The sequence below is a fragment of the Takifugu flavidus genome, chromosome 2 (genome assembly GCF_003711565.1).
Source record: "Takifugu flavidus isolate HTHZ2018 chromosome 2, ASM371156v2, whole genome shotgun sequence".
Classification (NCBI taxonomy): domain Eukaryota; kingdom Metazoa; phylum Chordata; class Actinopteri; order Tetraodontiformes; family Tetraodontidae; genus Takifugu; species Takifugu flavidus.
The window spans coordinates 967,692-990,371 of record NC_079521.1 but is presented as its reverse complement, the minus strand read 5'-3'; the positions used below and the strand labels follow the sequence as shown (position 1 = coordinate 990,371).

Genomic DNA, 22,680 nt, shown 5'->3' with positions numbered 1-22,680 from the left:
TTTAGTATTGCTGCGCCAACTGGTGGTCTTTTGGGTTGAGGATAACGGTGATCTATATGTAGCTATATGTAGCTATAGCGTCATTGGCCTCCACTCCAGCCACTCCTGGTAGTTCCTTAAAAACACTGAGTTTCTAGTGGATGCACAATCTGTGGAAGCCAACATAGAAACTTCTGAAGAGCCAAAGTTCTTGCAACAAAAATATAGTCCCCAATTAGCTTGTTTTGTTATCACACGACCCCGTCCCCATTATCTTAAGAGAATATAAAAGAATGAGTGGAGACAGAAGAGAGAATGAGACGTTTTTGGCGCGTGTCGCTCTCTTGATTTTGTGTTTATTTTTGCAGTAAACTTAAAGGAGGCCTTTTCCCTTTATGTTTGATTCCATTTAAGCTGATATTCCATTCTTGACATCTTTAAATTTACAGTATTCATGGGAGATTTATTTGGTCATTTTGCTTCTTTTATTTCCTATTTCCCACATTTATTCATAGTTTTTATTAGATTGCAATAAATCCTATAACATTTACCAGACTGACTAAAGTCAAATGACCTGCGGTTCCCACCGATAGCCGTCATTCTGATGGGTTTTTGCTGGCTGCAGCTGAAATATTCCAATGCTCCATGTCACAGAGACAGTAAATACTAAACCCTAAAGATTCTGAAGGCATGATGTAAAATAGTAACGTATAATACAGACATTTGAAGAGACAATTAAGAGACTGTTTTCATGCTTCTAAGAGTGGCCGAGGAGCCATTTAGAACTTTATAAAGATGCATTGTGTGATACCAGGAACTAATTTAACTTCAAGGGGAAGCTGCTTCTGCTTTATCGACCATCGACTGATCTCCTGAAAGTCCACCAGCGCTTTTTAAAAACTGAATTTTTCATCTATGGAGGGGGAGTAGACGGCAGATGTTTCCACAGATGCTCTTCACCAGTGGTCAGTGAGTGATGCAGCAGATGAGCGGGAGGTGACTGGCTTCAACCAACTGCGTCTCAATGTCTCCAGCCCATAGTGTGGATTCTCTACGAGATCAGACAGCAGCTTCACTCCTGAATCCTTCAGCTGGTTCTGACTCAGGTCCAGTTCTCTGAGATGGGAGGGATTGGACCTCAGCGCCGAGGCCAGAGAGCCACAGCTGATCTCTGATAACCAGCAGTCCCTTAATCTGAAAAATGCAGGATGAGGTTATACGGTGCAGGTCTGCATGTTATCTGCGTCAGTACTAAACCTTCGTTAGTTCTTAGTTGGGTCAGACCTGAATTCACGATATTACAAGGAATTTTTTTAATGTGGTGCATCACAGCAGTGTTGAGAACAGCCTCACTTCACCATCTTAGCAGCTGGTATATAGGTAGAAAAATGAAGACTGACCTGAGCCTCTCCAGTTTACAGTTTGGACTCTCCAGTCCAGAACAGAGCCGCTTCACTCCTGAATCCTGCAACGTGCTGAAGCTCAGGTCCAGAACCCTCAGATGGGAGAGGTTGGACTTCAGAGCTGAGGCCAGAGAGTCACAGCCGATCTCTGATAACCTGCAGACCCTTAATCTAAATAAAGAAGGGAAACTTTTATAAGGTTATAAGTGAAACCAGTATTAATCTGAAAGGTTAATCAAAGGCATGATCTGTAAATATTTAATTTAGTTACAGGTTAAAAAATGATAGTAATATGTAATTACCACAATTCCAACCTCTCGGGTTTGCACTGTTCCAAAGGAGAATATATATTGTTAGGGCCCTCACTCTTCCCAGGTTCTCCCACCTCTTTCCCTCCCATCTCATCATGGAGATCCATCTCACCTGTGGCTCATCTTTAAAGGCACAACCTGTCTTAGATGACTTCCTGTCCCCCTCACCATCTCCCTCCTCATTGGCTGGTGTCTACCAGGCACCCTCACCTAGTTTTGTCTAATTTTGGTTCCCATCTGTCGGCTTTTTCATTGTCCTTAAATCAATTTATCATGAATAAGTGGTCCCCGTGTGGCCCCCCCTCCTGAAGGAACTGGGCACAACACACACACTCAGAAAGTGTGAGGACCCTCGGATGGAATAATGGACATTTTTGAGAATGGTGTTTACCCCAGAGTTTCCAGTCGGCAGTTTGGAAAGTGGAGAAAACCACAGAGCAGCTTCACTCCTGAATCCTGCAGCTGGTTCCCACTCAGGTCCAGTTCTCTGAGATGGGAGGGGGATTGGACCTCAGCGCCGAGGCCAGAGAGCCACAGCTGATCTCAGATAACCTGCAGTAGTCTAATCTGAAAAATGCAGGATGAGGTTATACGGTGCAGGTCTGCATGTTATCTGCGTCAGTACTAAACCTACGTTAGTTCTTAGTTGGGTCAGACCTGAATTCACGATATTACAAGGAATTTTTTTAATGTGGTGCATCACAGCAGTGTTGAGAACAGCCTCACTTCACCATCTTAGCAGCTGGTATATAGGTAGAAAAATGAAGACTGACCTGAGCCTCTCCAGTTTACAGTTTGGACTCTCCAGTCCAGAACAGAGCCACTTCACTCCTGAATCCTGCAACGGGTTGTGGCTCAGGTCCAGAACCCTCAGATGGGAGTGGTTGGACTTCAGAGCTGAGGCCACAGAATCACAGCTGGTCTTGGATAAACTGCACTCACTTAGTCTAAAATAACAATTATTTTGAGAGAAGACAAATAAAAATCAACATGTTCCAGAGCAAAACACAGCTTACAAGCAACAAACCTCTGGTCCTGCACCGGCTTATCTGCCGTATGTTCCTATTTTGGGTTCTTTCAGGGCGGTTGGACAAGATCTACACCGTATGTAAAGTGTGTGTAGGTCAAAATGCCTTCCAAGTTTGTGAGACCACATTTCTCAATAGCACTCAACTCTTGTCAGGAGTTGGGCCAAAGCGACCCACTCCTGACAGCTTGTGGGCGATGCTGCAGTGACCCTGCAATCCCTACACTCTCTGGTGAAACCAAATCAAAGGTTTTAGACACTGCTGGATGCTGGAAGGGTGGCTATAGTCTGGACGCAGAGTTCCCCTGACTGCACATTTCTCCAACAATGGCAGCTGGTGTCACTTGTTCTCCAGATGAGAGAAGGAAAGAGAGCCCCCCCACAGTGTGTTTGATTGCCCCACTGCAAGCTCAATGCTGCCAGAAAACATTGCAGGAGCATCAATTCCCCTCAGGGCATCAACAAGGACCTCAGGAAAAGGTGCAGCTGCCACCTACTAGAGACAAGCACACTGAGCTGAGATTCAAAGCCCTCTCCTCCCAAGAGAAGAGCTTGTTTGTTGGAGGCTCTTCTGGGCGATACCTGGTGCCACAGCTCCAGCTCAGCCCGTCTCTGGAGCTGAGGTGGAGCTGAGCAAGTTTCATGGTTCTCCACCACTTCCTCTTGCTGAGGACCTTCTCAGCTGGTGGTTTCTGCTCCACCTTCCAAGTTGAGCAGGTGATACTTCTGCATTCCTGCCACCAGTGTCTCTGCAGAAAGAGTCTTCTCTACTGTTTTATATTAGATTATAGAAAATTAGGATTTTTGGTTGATGTCTTAGATGTTGTTGAGTAAGAGCAGGTTTTTCTTTAATAACATAGAGAGATTCGATGAGAAGAGCAAATGTATTATTTTATGAGCTACTTCCACTACTATTATATACACATACTTCCATATTGTCTTAGATTGCAAGCTGCATTTATTGCATCGTTCATAGAAAGTCATATTTGTGAGGAGAAAAACTCCAATCAGGTCATTTTCTTTAATGACCATTACAAAAGAAGGAGGCGATGAACAAACAGATTTATCTAAAAATGTGTGAAAACTTATGGATGGAAACCTTTTTAAAATGGTTGCATTGTGTAGAATCAGTGTAGAATCAACTTGTTGACTCCTGATTTGGACTCCAATGGAAGTGAGGTGCAACAATTGTGGATGCTGAAAGCTTCAGATCTTCATGAAGGTTTCTGTGGTTGGACTGACCTGCTGCCCCTTTAAGAGGGAGGCAGCTTTGGGCTTCTGGCTGGAATGAAGCCACCTAAGATGAGAATGACTGCAGGCTTTCGGTACCAAGGTTTAACAGGGTGCTCACTTCACACTTGGGCTTTTCTCTTTTTTGGGATGGCTTTTCTCAGGAGAGAAGGGGCATGGCACACTGCAGCAGCTTTCTTTTTGGGGTTTCTAGTTTTCCTTCTGATCTTTAAAAGACAGGAAGAACCATTTTTGATTGGTCTGAATGTTTGGGCGGTTTTGTGGCCAGCCTAAAATAAAACAAGACAAATCTACAACTGATACTTCCTTTCTAGTCATTGATGACCATCCTCACATGGGACAGATTTCCACAACCAATTTAATACTGCAAATCTGTCCTGTGTGGTCTTTTTTCTGAGAACTGTAACACTACGTTTATAACAAAGATCAAACATGTAAACAGTTATTGTCTAACTAGTTACACCTGGGAAAGTACTGGATCATCTCTGACTGACCTGAGAGTCTCCAGCTCACAGAGAGGATCCTGGAGAGCACCACAGAGCTGCTTCATTCCTGGATCCTTCAGCTGGTTCTGACTCAGGTCCAGAACCCTCAGATGGGAGGGATTGGACCTCAGCGCCGAGGCCAGAGAGACACAGCTGATCTCTGATAAACTGCAGTCACTCAGCCTGGAAAAGGAATAAATGGGGCAAATAAAAACACATTTCTAAATATGAAAATGAAGAGAAAAGCAGAAAATGTAAAGAAATTTAGAAAAGACCAACAGAGGCCTCCTGACCTGAGCGTCTCCAGTCTGCAGTTTGGATGCATCATTGCAGAAGACAGTAACTTTACTACGGCATCTCTCAGGCTTTGGTTCTCGCTTAAGTCCAGCTCCCGTAGATGAGAAGGGTTTGACGTCATTGCTGAGGCCACAACTTCCCAATGACTCGTTGAAAGAACATTACCAGACAGTCTGTTGTGTATGAAACAAAAATAGTGAGTCAAACTTTGGGATTTCTCATCAACTCATCTGAGAATCGACCTCAACACAAATGTAGCTCATTTCCTGGAAAAGCTAAATTCAACACCGTAGAGCAACAGTTTGAATGACCATCAGATCTGAAATGCAACTGAATCATTCTCAACATTTGTCTTATTTTAGAACAGCTCATAATTACTCAATATTTAAAATGATTATAGCAAATGGTTTAAAGAAACGTGCATCTTTTTATCTGTCTATCGGCTCTTTGGATATTTTGCATTTCATCCAATTTGTACGATGGTGCGTCAAGTCTTAATTCAGCGATCCGATCGATGACATCAGAGTCTCTGGTTGCATCGATTGCCCTCAGCGTCTGTTCTATCTGCCTGTTTCCCTTCAAATCATTTTCACTGCACCTTTTGTTGCTAGTGATGAAGTTGCCACCTAACGGGTGTGGAAAGGGTCCAACAACTTTGTGGGTCACATAAAGGCTCCAAACGGAACCGCCACAAAGACCTAAAACACCCATTTAAACCAACGAGGCCGGCTGTTTTTACGTTGAACAAATGAAGCAAAATTGTCACGTGTCATTAGTTAAAATGTGTTTTTCTGTCGTTAGAATACGATGTATACAAACTGTCACAGCCCCTTTTCTCCAGTTCCCTCCTGTCCCAGTACTTTTCCACTGCCCTGCTCACACCACACCCTCTGATCACACACCTGCTCTCAGTCACTGATCACACACCTGCCCTCATTCATCAATCAGCTCACCTACCAGTGTATATATTCTCCAGCCTCACACTCACTCGGTGCCAGATTGTTCCTCTGCGTCCATGCAAGACTTTCCAGCGTTGTTTCCCTGCTGGTTTGCCCGTTGCCGACCCTGCCTGTCTTCGTTCTGCCTGCCTTGCCTGTTCGCCGGACAACCTACCTGCTTTCTGCCCCTGACTACGACTTCTGCCTCAGCGTCTCTGGTTCCTGTCTGCTCACCTGGTTTTTAGACTTCTCGCCCGGCCCCGACTTCGCTGCTGCTCGTCCCACTCCCCGAGCCTGCAACTCCTAGACTTTGTGCGGGCCAGAGCCGAGAGGAGGAACGGACTATTTTCTGTGTTTCCTGGTCTGCCTGAGTTCCTGTTTGCCCGTGGGTTAATAAAAGTCTTTACTACGGTCCAGCTTTTCAGAGTGCTGCATTTGGGTCCTAACTGCACCCGTGACAGTACAATCTGGCCAAAACATGGACCCAGCACACTCGTCACCACCTCAGTCTCGTTTGGGCCAAGTGGAGGGAAGGCTCCAACAATTCGAGGCCCAGCTAGCCTCCAATGCTGCGGAGGCTCAGGAGACAGCGTCGGCCCTGGAGCGGGCATTAAGGTCAGTAGCCACCCAGGTCCAACAGCTGGTGGTCTCTGTGTCGCAACCGGCCGCTCCGGTTCCTGCTCCCCCACCAGGCACTGCTCCAGAGCCCGGGTGGGAACCCCAGAGCGTTATTCTGGGGACCCAGAGGGCTGCAACCCGTTCATCACGAACTGTTCAATCCTGTTCACTCTGCAGCCCTACACCTTCGCCTCGGAGGCGGCGAGGGTCGCCTTTACCATCAATCACCTGACTGGCAGGGCACGCCTGTGGGGAACGGCAGAGTGGGAGAGGGGCACATCGGCCTGCTCCTCTTTCCAGGCCTTCTCTGCGGAGCTTCGGAAGGTTTTTGGGCCTGTTTCTCTGGGTCCGGATGCCACCGGGGGACTCATGAGCGTGTGAAGCAGGGAAGTCGGTCCATTGCTGACTACGCTATCGACTTCCGTACCCGGGCCTGGCTCAGTGACTGGAACCCAGCAGCCCAGTGCGACGCCTTCCTCAATGGGCTAGCGCCATATATAAAGGATGCGTTGGTTCCTTTTGATCTTCCGCCCTCCCTTGATGGACTCATCAACCTGACTTCAAGGCTGGACAGGCGCGTCCAGGAAAGGAGAAGAGAGCTACGCCAGGGAGAGGCGGAGCACCGGCCGTCTGCCCGCCTGCGAGGATCTCCAGCCGCCTCCAACCTTCTCACAGGGCCCGCATCTGGGGGGGCCGAACCCATGCAGGTGGGACGCACCAGCCTGACTCCGGCGGAGCGAGAGCGACGACGACAGGGGAACCTCTGTCTCTACTGCGGACAGGCTGGGCACTTTGTCTCTCATTGCCCAGTAAAAGGGGAGGGCTCAGCAGTAGACAGGGGCGGACTGCTGAGCCGGACTCAAGACTCGGCCCCCTGCCCACGGCCATTGTTTCACGTCCAGCTTCTGTTGGCGGGGGGCTCTCACACCCTCGCCACCTTCATAGACTCCGGGGCTGATGTCAGCCTGATCGATGAGGAGCTCGCCGTCCAGCTGGGTATCGACCGGGTTCCGTTACCACATTCAGTTCCTGCCAGCGCCCTGGATGGCCATCTCCTAGGGACTGTCACTCGCCAGACCACGCCCATCCACATGCTTCTGTCGGGCAACCACCACGAGACCATACAATTCCATGTCCTGAAGTCACCTCACCTCCCACTCATCCTTGGTTACCCCTGGCTCCGTCGTCACAACCCCCACATTGACTGGGCGACGGGTTCCATTCTGGGGTGGAGTTCCTCCTGTCACCAGGTCTGCCTTAATCGAATGTGCGCATAATTGCGCACTTTAGGAACTCAGTTACTTACACACTCAATCTCACACTCACTCACACACACACATGCACAATATACCTTTCCAAATATTACGTTATAAAACCATTATGTTCGAGTGTGCGAGCATGTGCGCTTATGTACGCGTAAATGCGCATGTGGGCGCTTGCGGAACTTAGTCACTTACACACTCACTCAATCTCACACTCACTCACACACAGACCTTTCTTAATATTACGTTAAAAAACATTAGGTGCAACCATGTGTGGCGGGGTGGGGAGAGGTGGAACGGGTGACGACAACGCCACCTGGGGAATTTCACCCCAGGAATTAACCGGAGAACAGGCACGCGCAGATAACTTCTATTCCAGAGGCAGAGACGGGATCGAGGGTTATGCACTACAATTTTATTTCATCCAATACTCAACAAAATATAACTCGGGCTGTATAAAAGTTAAATTAACAAAAGGGGTGGGCAGGGCTGGGGCCCCACCAGCGGGTAAAACTCAATTAGGGGAGATAAACAAACTAAAAACACCCGTGCTACTGCAAACAAAACCACACACGAGGGGTGTGATGAAAACGCCCTCCACCAGGGGTTGGGTCCCCGCCGTGGCCCACAGCACCTGTCCACAAAGAAAAGGAACAATTAGACGCGACGAGCACACACGCACACACACACCTCACACAGACAGGCAAATAAATTGTGACCAGATCGTCTAAAAGAACACAACGTCAACTAAGAAACGAAAAGAAACAAAACCTAAAAAGAGTAAATATAGGTTGATGATACAATTTACACGCTGTTAAGAGTCTAAAATGAAGGCAATAACTCCGTGGTCGCTTCGGCGGCACCACGACGTGTCAGCGCCGTTTCTCCGAGCGAGGGGAGAAAGCGAGAGAGAGAGAGAGAGAGCGAACAGGAGAGAGTCCCGAACTAAAGGGCGGAGCCAAAGCAGCAGTGGGTCCAGTAAGCGAGTGTTACCGGCGCCAGAGCTAGGGGTCTCTGGTCCGGCAGCATGAGCCACTCAGGCGGCGGGCGCTGAGCGGCTGAGCTACGGTATAACTACCTGTGGATCCAAACACACGACACGAGAGTTGTCAGCTCACGCTACTGCTGCGCAGTGTATTTTATTCGTTGCACATGCGCAGAGCAAAAACAGAGCGTAGACTGTTTGCTTGGACCCACTGGTGTTAAAGCACCCTCTACTGGTGCAAAGTGGCAATGATTTCTGCAAACCGTATAAAGGTTCAAATATTAAAATGAAAAAGAGGGGGTGTCTGTTAACATAATAAACTATATGTGGCTATTTCAGACCCACTACACTCTCCCCTGCTTCAAGAGATGTCTCCAGACATCTAGAACCAAACTAACAAAAATATTAAAAGAAAATGTCTCAAAACAGTCCAATTGTCAACGTACAGTTATGTGTGTATATGTATAAGTGTGTGCCAGTGTAGGTGTGTATGTGTAAGCATGTGTGTGTAAGTGTGTGCAGGTGTAGGTGGGTATGTGTACAGTGAAGTCTGGTCTCGTCTGTCCTTCAAGTCTTTGTGTGTCTCTAGCATGTCCACACTGCTTGTGCAGGGTAGAAACAATGTTCGGGGAAAGCTGGGTAAAAGGAGGGTATGGGACATGGATTGAGGGGTAATGGGAGATGAGACATGGGGTAAGGGGCATAGGCGAACATCAGGTTTGCACCTGGTCCCCAAGACTGGTATGATGGTTGTCCAAGAGTGTCATATGTGAGCATTTCTCGAGGTCTCTGTGCTCGAGCTGACCTCCTCACAGGTTGCACTTCCTCCTCAGACAGTTCCACTGCAGGCTCATCATTGTCCTCCTGCTCTCTTGAATCAGCCTCCTCCGCGGTGTCATCAGTTATGAGTTCTCCTTGTACTTCCTGAGCTGGTGGTGGAACAGCTGCCTGCTGATCTGGTGTCTGCACTGGATCTGGGACGGTGACAGGATCACGTTGTTGTTCAGTTGACATTTCAGTATGTCTCAGTGGTTGAAACTCTGGGGCTATTGGTCGGAGCTCATCTGGTGGGTTAGACTGAGGACTTGCCGGTCTGACTCTCCTCCTGCTGTATACTGGGATTGTTTGAAGGCAATATGTGTATTCCTCCTCTCCTCAGAGTGTTCAGACTCCTGCTCCACTGTCTCTCTGTTGTTTCTGTAACAGTCTGTCTGTCTTTGTCTCTGTCTAGGTGCGGACTGACTCGGTGGGACTTCTAAAGGCAAATCATTAACAGGTAGCAGAAGGAGGTTGCGATGCAGCACACGGAGAGTGCGTTCTCCTGTATCTGGTTGAACTCTGTAAACAGGTCCGTCTCCCATCTTTTCAACCACTCGATGAACCTTTTTCTCCCAATAAGCTCTAAGTTTGCCCGGACCACCCCTCTCCGACAGATTCCTGACAAGACCAACGATCTCCAGGCTGCAGTGTAATGCCTTTCACATGCTGATCATAATACTTCTTTCCCTTAGCTGAATGCTTCCCACTGGTTTCTGAAGCAATTTTGTATGCTTCCTGCATGCGTGAAGCCCATTCTGTGCATACTCTGCCTGGACCGTGGTCCCTCTTCAGGTTTCAAGTCAAAGAGCATATCTACAGGCAAACGTGGAGCTCTACCATAAAGAAGAAAAAATGGTGAATAACCTGTTCCCTCATGTCTTGTACAGTTGTACGCGTGGACAATGTGAGGTAGGTGATCCTTCAACTCTGTTTTTTCTCCTCCTGCAGAGTGCGGAGCATCTGTAGAAGTGTCCTGTTCAGGCGCTCGACAGGATTCCCTGCGGATGGTAGGGAGTGGTTCGTGAGTGGGAAATTCCTGCGAGCTGCTGAAGTCTCTGGAAGAGACTGTTTTCAAACTCCCGGCCCTGATCATGATGTAGCTTTGCAGGGTACCCGAAGCGAGGGATAAAGTCATAGAAGATTTTCTCGGCTGCTGTCTGCCAGATTTGTTTTTTGTGGCATACGCTTGACCAAACCGAGTAAAGTGATCTACCAGGACTAAAATGTACTCATAACCACCTTACTCTGTTCAAGATGTAAATAATCAATTGAGATGAGCTCAAATGGGGCACTGGTTGTTATAGAACCCATAGGTGCTCTCTCTGGTCTGTTTGGATGTTTTTGTTTAATACACTGACACTGGCGAATCACATAATCTTCTATGTCCTGTTGCATAAAAGGCCAATAAAACCTTTCTCGTGCTAAATGTATGACTTTATCAGCGCCCACATGTCCCATGTCATCATGCAGGTGTTTTAACACAGTGGCCTTCAGTTTACTGGGGAGAACCAACTGTTTCCTCTGTCCTGTCTGTCTGTACAAAATCCCTTTGTCAAGTCTGAGTCTGTTCCATTCGTGTACCAGTCTGCGTGTTCTCGTCCCATTTGTCTCTTTCCTTTATCCTGAGGACTCCATCCATTTTTCTTTAGGTTTATCACCTCACAGATAGGAGCATCTTCTTCTGTGCATCTCTGACACTCTCTGGTGTGATGACAGGGGTGCCTCCAAAGTGTGCGTCATTTACATCCGACTGCAGCTGTAATGCAGCCACCCACGGCACATCACCGTCTTTTACAGCTGTGTCTCCCTGCCAGATGGCGGAGACTACATCAGGGGACACTGTCTCTGTGAACTCTTTCAGGTGACCATCAAGATGCACTGGGTGTCTTGACAGAGTGTCAGCATCAGTGTTTGACTTGCCTGGACGATATTTGATGGTGAAATGAAAGTCGGCTAATTCACCCACCCAACGATGTCCGACTGCGTTCAACCTGGCTGAGCTCAAAACATATGTAAGGGGGTTATTATCCGTGTATACTGTGAAAGTGGGGGCGTAATAGAGGTAATCTCTAAATTTATCACAGATTGCCCACTTTAACGCCAGGAACTCAAGCTTGCTAGAATGGAGATGGTAGTTTTTCTCAGCAGGCGTGAGTGTCCTGGAGCCATAAGCAATAACCCGGAGCTTGTTTCCCTGCTGTTGATAGAGCACAGCACCCAGACCTTCGTTCGAGGCATCTGTGTGGAGTACAAAAGGTAAGTCATAGTCTGGATAAGCCAAAATGGGTGGACTGGTTAACATATCCACCAGGCGTGATACTACAGCACTATGATCTGGTGTCCAATAAACAGGGGTTTTGGATAAGAGCTGACCACTCTTAGTATTTTTTGACTTAACCTTGGTAGCTCTCTGGCTAGGCTCACTAGGACTCTCTATCAGCTGAAACAGAGGTCTTGCTATCCTAGAAAAGTCCTGTATGAATGTTCTGTAACAGCCTAAAAAACCTAAGAGGGCTCTGACCTCTCCCACATTCTTTGGCTCTTTCTCTTTCAAATGCTGAACTGCCTCAATATCTTCAGGGTCAATCTGAACACCTTCGCGAGTCACTAAGCGTCCTAAATACCTGACCTGGCTTTTAAACAGGTCACATTTTTTTGGACGTAATTTGATACCATACTCTCGCAGGCGACAGAGCACCCGTCTCAGATCTTCAACATGGTCATGAAAAGTCTTGGAAAAACAGAGAACGTCGTCCAAGTATGGAGAACAGCAGTCGTCCCTTAACCCGTCAAGAACTCCCTCCATACATCTTTGAAAAGCCGCTGGGGCGTTTGTTAGACCAAATGGGAGGCGGGTCCACTCATAAAGCCCCCAGGGTGTGCTAAAGGCAGTCAGATGTCTGGAGCTCTCATCGACAAACCCTTGATGGTATGCACTACCCTGGTCGAGTATGGAGAACCATGAGTACCCCCCCAGACTGTCTAACAGATCTTGGATGCGTGGAAGAGGGTGGCGGTCGGGGATGGTTTTCCGATTCAAGCCTCTAAAATCAATACACAGACGCAAACTCTTGTCCTTCTTCCTAACACAGACCACTGGAGATGAGTAGGAAGAAGTAGACTTTCTGATCCAGCCCTGGTCAAGAAGATTTTGTACACGAGATAGTCCGTGCAGACTGTGTTTGGTGGCGCCACCACTCCGTGAAGGGTTCCCGCTGGTGTGTTGTCTTGTTATTTTATATGACAAAGAGACGAGACGTGTTTCTAAGCCAAGCGTCTTTACTTGTCCCCCGCACGTGTACCCCCCAGCCTGCTACCAAGCATGCTGGGTAATGTAGTTGTCCTTCTATTAAACACATAACACCACATCTTCCCCCCTTTAAAGAAAGATTTATCCTTACGCGAAGACATAAAAAAATGAAATTTTTTAACTTAGCACTCCTTGGCATTGTAACTGTTTGTAAACAACTTTCTGCGTAAACTTTGTTTTACATTGAAGAAGAAAATAATAAAGTGCAAATTATCTAAACATCTGAACAGCTTATGAACATGTCATCAATTCCCAACAACCCACAAAGTGCTCAACAGGTCTCGATCAGCCTCTTAGGTGGCTGAACATGTCTCTTTGGTCTCGACAACCCTGCAGCAGGTGGTGATGCTTGCACTTTTGTCAAACCATGGTCAGCACGATCAGGCCCACTACTAGCCGGTTCTGCCGATCCAGCTGTGTCCTGCTGGACTGCTTCCTGGGCCACAGTGTCCCTCTGACTCTGCAGCAGCTGAAGATCTATGCGGTTCCTTCTCAACAGCAGACCACTGTCCACCTGGACTCTGTAGGATCGTGGAGCAACTTCTTCCTGCACCTGTCCGGTTTGCTGCCATGTGCCTGTGGAACAGTCCCTGAGACGAACATTGTCTCCAGGCTTCAGCATAGGCAGGTGTTTTGCCTTCCGATCATGCAGCTGTCTTTGTTTCTCCTTCTGGCCCTCCTTCGACTTTCTGATTCTGGATGCCCCTTTGGGTGTCAGCAAGTCCTCACACACTGGCAGGTTAGATCGAATGCGCCTACCCATCAGCATTTGTGCTGGCGACAGTCCATTTTGTAAGGGTGTGCTCCGGTAGATCAGAAGACTCTTTTGGAAGCTGTCATTGGTTTGTGACTTTTTCAACAGGTTTTTTACAGTCTTCACAGAGCTCTCCACCAAGCCATTTGATTTTGGATATGTTGGGCTCGACGTGGTGTGCTTGAATCCCCATTCTTTGGCAAAAACAGCAAACTCCCCGCTAGAAAACTGAGGCCCATTGTCCGAAAACAACTCGCACAGGACACCGTGTCTGGCAAAAACAGTCTTTAGATAGCTGATCACTGTTTTGCTCGATGTCGACTGCAGCATTCCAACTTCAGGAAAGTTTGAGAAGTAGTCAGTGACCACTATGTAGCTCTTTCCATCCCAGTCGAACAGATCAGTTCCAACCTTGTAGTAGGGTCTGTGGGGCACTGGATGAGTCATCAGCGGCTCAGCTTGTTGTTTTGGTCTGTAGATGCGGCATAGTTCACATGATGCCGTTATCTGGCTAATATCTTGATTTATTCTTGGCCAGTACATTACTTCCCTAGCTCTACGCTTACACTTGACCTCTCCAAGGTGGCCTTCATGTATCTTTTGTAGCATCAGTCTACGTAGAGAAGAAGGAATAACAAGCTTGCTCCCTTTCATCACGATGTCATCCACCACTGTGAGCTCTGCTCTACAATTCCAGTAATCTTGTATTTTAACAGGGCAATTCTTTTTATTGTCAGGCCATCCTTTCAATATTGCACTCTTGAGTTCTGTCATTGTTTCATCTGCAATAGTCTCTCTCTGTATTTGCAGTGTTTTGTCTTCAGTCACTGGCAGAGATGTGACAACCATGTCCACGTATGCCTCTATTTCTATGCTTTCCTTACTGTCTGGCTGTTCTTTCTTGTCTACTGCCCTAGACAGAGTGTCGGCTGTGTACATGTATTTTCCTTGAGTGTATATCATGTGCACGTCGTATTTTTGCAGCCTGATTAGCATTCGTTGTATACGTACCGGACAGTCATTTAATGGTTTGTTCATAATGGACACCAGTGGTTTGTGATCAGTTTCCACTTCAAACATCTTGCCATAAACGTACTGATGGAAACGTTCGCATGCATACAAGCTTGCTAACAACTCTTTTTCAATTTGAGCGTACCTGGACTCGGCGCTCGTCAAGGCTCGTGATGCATAGGCAACAGGTAACCACTGCTCTTCATGTTGCTGCAGCAGCACTGCTCCTAAACCATATTGTGATGCATCTGCCGAAATTCTGGTGCTCTTCTCTGGGTCGTAGAACCTCAAGACAAGTGCCTGTGTCAGAATTTCTTTCAGTTTTAGGAAACACTCTTCTTGCTCGTGAGACCAGACCCATTCAATCTTTTGCTCAAGCAGACTCCTGAGAGGTGCTGACTGTGATGACAGTTGTGGGACAAATTTGGCTAGGTAGGTGACCATCCCCAGGAACCTTCTGACCTCATCTTTGTTAGTTGGTCTCTCCATGTTGTTAATAGCTGAAGTTTTTCTCGGGTCGGGCTTCACCCCCTCTTCACTCACAACATCTCCCACAAAGGTAAGTGATTTGACTCCAAACTCACATTTGTCTTTGTTAAGTTTCAGATTCACCTCCCTTGTCTTGTCCAGCACTTGTCTCAGTCTTCTGTCGTGTTCTTCTCGAGTTGAGCCCCAAACGATGATGTCATCCATCATTGTCTCAACTCCAGGAATGTGCTCAAAAATCATGTGAATAGTCTTATGATAGACCTCAGGTGCCGACAAGATACCATATGGCAGACGAAGAAATCTGTACCTTCCCTCTGGAGTGTTGAATGTGCACAGACGGGAACTCTCCTCATCCAGTCTCATCTGCCAGAAGCCTGACGAAGCATCTAATTTACTGAACCATTTAGCTCCAGCAAATTGTGCCATGATTTCTTCTCTGGTTGGTAACTTGAAGTGTTCTCTTTTGATTGCTTTATTTAGATCCCTTGGATCTAGGCACGTTCTCAGGGCACCTGTTTTCTTTTGCAGAATGACAAGCGAGCTGACCCATTCCGTTGGCTCGTCGATTTTCTTGATGACTCCCAGTTTTTCCATGCGCACCAGTTCATCTTTTAGTTTTTCTCGCAGAGCAAATGGAATTTTTCTGCAAGGATGCACAACAGGAGTCACACTTTTATCCACACGTATCTTATGTCGACCAGGCAGGCATCCAAGTCCTTCAAAACAGTCTTTATATTCCTCCATAAGTGATTCCTGAGTATTTGCAATATCTGATGATGTCACTACAAACACTCTTTTGACCAGATTGAGCTTTATGCAAGTACTGAGACTCAGGATTGGTTGTACACTCATATCCACAACCAGTAGTTGTGCTCTTATCTGTCGACATTTGTGTTTGAAGGTTGCAATACAACCACCTTTCACAGGAACACGTTCTCCGGTATATCCACTCACTTTTGTTTTTACCGGATGAATTTTGCTCTTTACTGTCAGTTTTTTGTAATCTTCTAAGGATATCAGATTTACATGAGCACCTGTATCTAGCTTGAAAGGTATTATTGTCTGGTTGAGTTCTAGTGGCACAATCCATTCCTCTTTCTCGGTTGCACTAGACTGCACCATGTTCACTATGAACTCATCATCCTCCTCTTCTTCAACTGTGTGGACTTTCTGTCTTGAAGCCGCTCTGCAGCATTTAGCATAGTGATTGTTTTTTCCACAGTTGTTACAGATCTTTCCAAATGCAGGGCAGGATTTAGGCTTGTGACTGCCTCCACACTTACCACATTTAAACTCCTTAGATTTCTCTTTTTGTTTGGCAGATGTTATCTTCTTTCTTTGTTCTTTGTGAATGGCATGCACAGATGTTTCACCTCTCCGCAGCTCTTTTGCTTGGGCTCTTGTAGTTTCTGCTGCTCTACACATACTGACACACTTATCTAATGTAAGTCCTGTTTCTCTCAGCAGTCTTTCTCGAAGTGCATTGTCCATTATCCCACAAACAATTCTATCTCTCACTAGTGAGTCTCTAAGAGTGTCAAATTCGCATGTTTTGCTTAGCGTGTGAAGCTCTGCCAGGTACTGGTCAAAAGGTACTCCTGACTGCTGCTCGTGTGTAAAAAACTTGTACCTCTCGAAGGTCACATTTTGTCTTGGCACAAAGTATTCTTCAAACTTTGCCATTAGCTGTGCTAGAGTCAAATTAGCTTCCTCTAGTTGAAAACTATTATATATATCCAATGCATCTTCTCCAATGACATGCAGAAGGATATGAGCTTTCAGTTTCTCATCATTACCTCCGGCTCCGCTTGCTGCCAAATATATGTTAAATCTTTGCTTGAAACGTTTCCAGTTTTCTGCAAGATTACCAGTCAGTAGCATGGAGCTAGGTGGGCTTAGCTTATCCATGACCGCACGTGAGGTAAATTACCGTGAATCCACAGCTCTTTCTTGTTGGGTAATTTCCACTTTTGGCAGGAGATCCTCTTTTACTTGTGTAATCGTCCTGGTCCTCCGCTTCACTTTACCACCACTTGTAGCCGGTCACACGCCGCTGCGAACTCCTCCGCGGTTGCTTCATTAGCACGTCTCCTTCCCGCGACTCGAGTCTTCTCTTTTTCCTTTTTTTTTGTGGTTCATTCGTGGCAAACGTTCTATCCGACGCTGCTCACGATCCCGCTTCTGACACCATGTGTTGTCTTGTTATTTTATATGACAAAGAGACGAGACGTGTTTCTAAGCCAAGCGTCTTTACTTGTCCCCCGCACGTGTACCCCCCAGCCTGCTACCAAGCATGCTGGGTAATGTAGTTGTCCTTCTATTAAACACATAACACCACAGCTGGGGCAACGCGACCCACTGACGCCAGGCGGCAGCAAACTGCAGCAAGAACAGCCCCATGAACATTTATCAACCGAGTGGGGGAGTCAGTGACGCGCGTGTGTGCTTTAGGAACTCATTCACTTACACACTCACTCAATCTCACACTCTCTCACTCATTCTGACACTCACTCACACACAGAAACACACACATGCACAATATACCTTTCCAAATATTACGTTAAAAACATTACGTTCGAGTGTGCGCGAGTGTGCGCGAATGTGCGCGTAATTGCGCACGTGTGCGCGTGTGTGCGTGTGTGTGCTTTAGGAACTCAGTTACTTACACACTCAATCTCACACTCACTCACACACAGACACTCACACATGCACATTAGAGCTTTCAAAATATTACGTTAAAAACATTACGTTGACTGTGCGCGAATGTGCGCATAATTGCGCACGTGTGCGCGTGTGTGCGCGTGTGTGCTTTAGGAACTCAGTTACTTACACACTCAATCTCACACTCACTCACACACAGACACTCACACATGCACATTAGACCTTTCTAAATATTACGTTAAAAACATTACGTTCGAGTGTGCGCGAATATGCGCATATATGTGCGCGCGTGTGCTTTAGGAAGTCATTCACTTACACACTCACTAAAACTCACACTCTCTCACTCATTCTCACACTCACTCACACACAGAAACACACACATGCACAATATACCTTTCCAAATAGTACGTTATAAAACCATTATGTTCGAGTGTGCGAGCATGTGCGCTTATGTACGCGTAAATGCGCATGTGGGCGCTTGCGGAACTTAGTCACTTACACACTCACTCAATCTCACACTCACTCACACACAGACCTTTCTTAATATTACGTTAAAAAACATTAGGTGCAACCATGTGTGGCGGGGTGGGGAGAGGTGGAACGGGTGACGACAACGCCACCTGGGGAATTTCACCCCAGGAATTAACCGGAGAACAGGCACGCGCAGATAACTTCTATTCCAGAGGCAGAGACGGGATCGAGGGTTATGCACTACAATTTTATTTCATCCAATACTCAACAAAATATAACTCGGCTGTATAAAAGTTAAATAACAAAAGGGGTGGACAGGGCTGGGGCCCCACCAGCGGGTAAAACTCAATTAGGGGAGATAAACAAACTAAAAACACCCGTGCTACTGCAAACAAAACCACACACGAGGGGTGTGATGAAAACGCCCTCCACCAGGGGTTGGGTCCCCGCCGTGGCCCACAGCAGCTGTCCACAAAGAAAAGGAACAATTAGACTCGACGAGCACACACGCACACACACACACCTCACACAGACAGGCAAATAAATTGTGACCAGATCGTCTAAAAGAACACAACGTCAACTAAGAAACGAAAAGAAACAAAACCTAAAAAGAGTAAATATAGGTTGATGATACAATTTACACGCTGTTAAGAGTCTAAAATGAAGGCAATAACTCCGTGGTCGCTTAGGCTGCACCACGACGTGTCAGCGCCGTTTCTCCGAGCGAGGGGAGAAAGCGAGAGAGAGAGAGAGAGAGAGAGACTTTTGACTTTTAAAGTGTACTTTATTTACAAGTGCTCTGTTCACATAAACAGTTAAAACCCTGACCTGTCCCTCAGAGCAGCCATGCTGCAGCCTTCATCTCCCCCTGCTCTGTTACCTTCACTAAAACCTGGTCATGTCCCCACTGCTGTTTAAAGGCTTCCAGGTTCTCAGTGGCTTTGTAGAAGCAGAACTCCAGATTCAGGCGCAGCCTCACGTTCTGCTTCCACAAAGCCACCGCGTCACATGCCGCTCCATTTTTAATCTTGTCCCTCCTGGTCAAATAGATGGCAAGTTTAGCCTCACTTATTAAGAAATTTAAAATCTGGCATTTCCCCTTTTCTGCCCTCTTGTGTCTTGTGCCACAAATAAAAACAGCAGTGGTGAACATGACATTAAAAAGCCTAAAAACATCAGTTAAAACCCTAAAAAGACCCACCAGCCTACTGCACCCGGTAAAAACATGGAAGACACTCTCGTTAAAATCACAGAAAGGGCAGTTGCTTAAAGTGTTCGGATTTAAAATTGACAGGAAGGCACTGGTGGCGATGGCTCCATGCAAAATTCTCCATTGGAGGTCACCAGTCCTCTTCTTGATAGGGGGCTTATAGAGAGCCCTCCACTGAGGACTCTGTCCCCCCAGCCTGTCCTTCCAAACTGTCACCTCTCTGTTTTTCAGTTTGTCTTTGTTGAGTGTCTTCACAATGTTGGCGTATAAAATCCTCCTGTCCATGCTGTGGAGGGATCCTGAGCCACAGCCATCCAGGAGAGGACCCCCGAGGTCGAGGAGGTCCGGGTGCAGGTGGAGTTCAGGGAAATCGTCTGTGGGGTCAGTCTCAGCCTCTCCTCTCCCGTGAAGGAGGAGGAGACCCTTCTCTTTTGTTGATAGTCTCTGTTTCCAGAGGCCCAAGCTCCTCTGGATCAGACGGACCGACCGGACCCCCAGCGCTGAGCTCACAGCCTGGGCATCGGTGAGCTCTGGTCCCGCTGCCGCCACCAGCTGCTCCAGTGTCACCATCCTCCTTCTGATCAGGGCCTCCTTCAGCCCAGGGGTGGCACTACTGCAGACGTCCAGTCTGCCACCACAGACTAACGGCTCCTTTAAAAGCCAGTGCAGAGAGTCGGTCTGAACAAAGCTCCATCTAAAGAGAGCACAGGATTTTAAAACACCCTGATAAAATAGAGGTAGCCCCCGTAATGATAAAAAGTTTAATTTAGTTAAAAACAGAGCAGCATCCAGCCCTAGGTTGTTCACACGTTTGAGTACACAGCTGGCCACACTCCTCCACGCTAAATCAGGAGGCCCTCTGAGGAACCTCTGGACAAACTGGAGTCTAAAAGTGGCCACTCTACTGGCCAGGTGGATGAGGCCCTGGCCCCCCTCCTCCCGAGGTAAAAACAATACTGACTGTGGCACCCAATGTAGACGGTCCCAAAAGAAATCCACCATCTTTGACTGGACCTGGGCCAGCAGGCCCGACGGTGGATCCAGGCAGGCCAGCCGGTGCCACAGCAGCGAAGCAACAAGGTTATTTAAAACCAAAACCCTCCCTCTAAAAGACATGTGGGGCTTGATCCAGCTCCATTTATGCAATTTGCTGTCCACCTTTTCCACAATGTCATCCCAGTTCTTGGCTTCTATCTCCTGGCATCCAAGGTACACCCCCAGATACCGAATTCCATTCCTCTTCCAGGTCAAGCCTCCTGGGAGAACCGGGAGACCCCCACCCCAGTTGCCGACAGCAAGGGCTTCACTCTTTCCCCAGTTTACCCTCGCCGCCGACACCATGGAAAACTTGTTTGTTATGCGGTTTAAAATGTTGATGTCCTGCTGATCTCTAGTAAAAACAATGACATCGTCAGCATAAGCAGATAAAACCAAGTTTCCAGTAAAACCCGATAAAACCAAACCCTGAACATTTTCACGTATTTTGATCAGGAGGGGTTCCAGGGAGAGCGCATAGAGCATCCCCGACAGGGCGCAGCCCTGACGGACACCTCTATGCACCCTAAAAGGAGCACACAAGCCACCGTTGAACTTCAGGACACTCTCAATGTCACGATACAAGACCTTGATCATGGCTATCAGACCAGCGCTGAACCCAAACCTCTCCATGGTTCTCCACAGAAAGCTGTGTTCAACACGGTCAAAAGCCTTTTCTTGGTCTAAAGAAAGGAGACCAACCTGTGTTCCCAATGAACTGGAGACTTCCAAAACGTCCCGAATGAGGTGGATGTTATCCACCATTGACCTGCCGGGCACACAGTACGTCTGGTCCCGGTGGATGACGTGTTCCATGGCCTCCCTCAGCCGGTTGGCCAAGGCCTTGGAGAGGATTTTGTAGTCCGAGCAGAGCAGGGAAACGGGGCGCCAGTTCTTGATGTCCTGCAGGTTCCCCTTCTTTGGTAGGAGGGCAATTACTGCCCTCCTGCAGGACAGTGGCAGGGAGCCAGAGTGAAGACTTTCATTGAGGACGTCCAGGAGGTCTTGCCCCACGATGTTCCAGAAAACCTTGTAGAAGTCCACCCCCAGTCCGTCGATGCCCGGAGCTTTCAGGCTCTGCATGCTCTGAAGAGCAGCATACAGCTCCGGGACAGAGAGGGGGCGATCCAGCTGACCATTGGCCTCTTCTGGTACCTCTGGGGTCTTCAGGAGGTTTCAATCAGGTTGTCTGTTACAGCAATTGTCAACTGGCCCGCACCGGCCCGGGATCGATTCCCGGCCATGGCACCGATTCCCGGCCATGGCACATTGCTTTTAAGTTGATTTCATTTATCGGAGTTGAATCTTGTTTGATTTTTTTGAAGGCGTTTCACCTCTCATCCAAGAGCCGTTCTAGGCAGATTTGATGATATGACGCTCATAGGCTATACAGTGATCCCTCGTTTATCGCGGGAGTTACGTTCCAAAAGTAACACGCGAAAAGTGAAATCCGCGAAGTAGCAACTTTATTTTTTTTAATTATTTTACAATGTAATACTGAACAGTAGAATGAAACCAAACATCAAAACCTGTTTTAAAGACCAAACTTTGTTTAAAACAATAATTTTAATCTAGTAATACAAGGTTGGAAACATTGTCACTCGCGTATTTCCCAGTCCCAGCTGTGCCTCTGCGTCCTGACTCCGCGCCGCTGTAGCGTCTGTTTCTACTGAAGGCGCAGGAGTCTTTCTCCGAGAGAAGAACATTGTTATGGGTAGTTGTTGGCGCTCTTTCTTTTTCTGAGCAAGAAGATTTTTAGAAACGGATATGCCACCTTCGATTATATTTGAGAACTGCAATGAACGACTCGCAAAAAAAATGCGCGAAGCCGCGAAAGATGAACCGCGATATAGCGAGGGATCACTGTATAGCCTTTTCTTTTTGGGGGGAATGGATTGGAGGCTGCTCCAACATTGAGGTTTGGACTGTGACAAAGCAAAATGGACAATCTCCACCAGAATAAATGTTTCAAGAAAATAAGTTTGAGTGTATTAACTTCAAAAGGCCATTTTCTTGCACCTGCTCTCGCTTACGGCCATACCACCCTGAGAACGCCCGATCTCGTCCGATCTCGGAAACTAAGCAGGGTCGGGCCTGGTTAGTACTTGGATGGGAGACCGCCTGGGAATCCCAGGTGCTGTAAGCTTTTTGCACTCTTCCACTGGGTCAGCAGAGGCCGCCAGTGTTCCTGATAATTATCCAGCCAGATGTAATTCACTTCTTAAGTACTTCTAACATTGAGATTTAATGTTGCACTATTGTACATCGTTTGAGATTTAATATTTTTTAAGTGTGTGTGTGTGTGTGTGTGTGTGTGTGTGCGTGCGTCCGTGCGTGTGTGTCTGTGTGTCTGTGTGTTTGTGT

The 22,680-nt window shown here is 47.3% G+C and overlaps 1 protein-coding gene and 1 non-coding gene across 3 annotated transcripts; one reads left to right on the top strand and one right to left on the bottom strand.

Annotated features, from left to right (window-relative positions):
* Positions 1–302: 302 nt before the first annotated feature.
* Positions 303–4,972, bottom strand: LOC130519422 (NACHT, LRR and PYD domains-containing protein 12-like). Of its 2 annotated transcripts, XR_008948314.1 has the most exons (5): positions 4,750–4,972; positions 4,466–4,639; positions 2,467–2,640; positions 2,085–2,260; positions 303–1,173 (listed from the first exon to the last, which is right to left on the bottom strand). XR_008948314.1 is itself a non-coding variant. In XM_057022866.1 (4 exons), exons 1-4 carry the CDS (start codon positions 4,872–4,874, stop codon positions 936–938), a joined length of 711 nt encoding a protein of 236 aa, XP_056878846.1. In that variant the 5' UTR covers positions 4,875–4,972; the 3' UTR covers positions 303–935. The 2 variants fall into 2 exon arrangements, 1 of the variants encoding a protein (XP_056878846.1); XM_057022866.1 differs by lacking the exon at positions 2,085–2,260.
* Positions 4,973–22,343: 17,371 nt separating this feature from the next.
* On the top strand, positions 22,344–22,462 carry LOC130521964 (5S ribosomal RNA). Its single transcript, XR_008949512.1, has one exon. It is a non-coding gene; the product is annotated as a 5S ribosomal RNA (ribosomal RNA).
* Positions 22,463–22,680: the final 218 nt, after the last annotated feature.

Excerpts from the sequence above, each read along its gene's own strand:
- LOC130519422 (XM_057022866.1), bottom strand. The coding sequence starts at position 4,874 with ATGACGTCAAACCCTTCTCATCTACGGGAGCTGGACTTAAGCGAGAAC. Across the intron at positions 4,640-4,749 it reads TGCAGACTGGAGACGCTCAG|GCTGAGTGACTGCAGTTTAT; the intron begins GTCAGGAGGCCT and ends TTCCTTTTCCAG. Across the intron at positions 1,174-2,466 it reads TGTAAACTGGAGAGGCTCAG|ATTAAGGGACTGCTGGTTAT; the intron begins GTCAGTCTTCAT and ends TGCATTTTTCAG.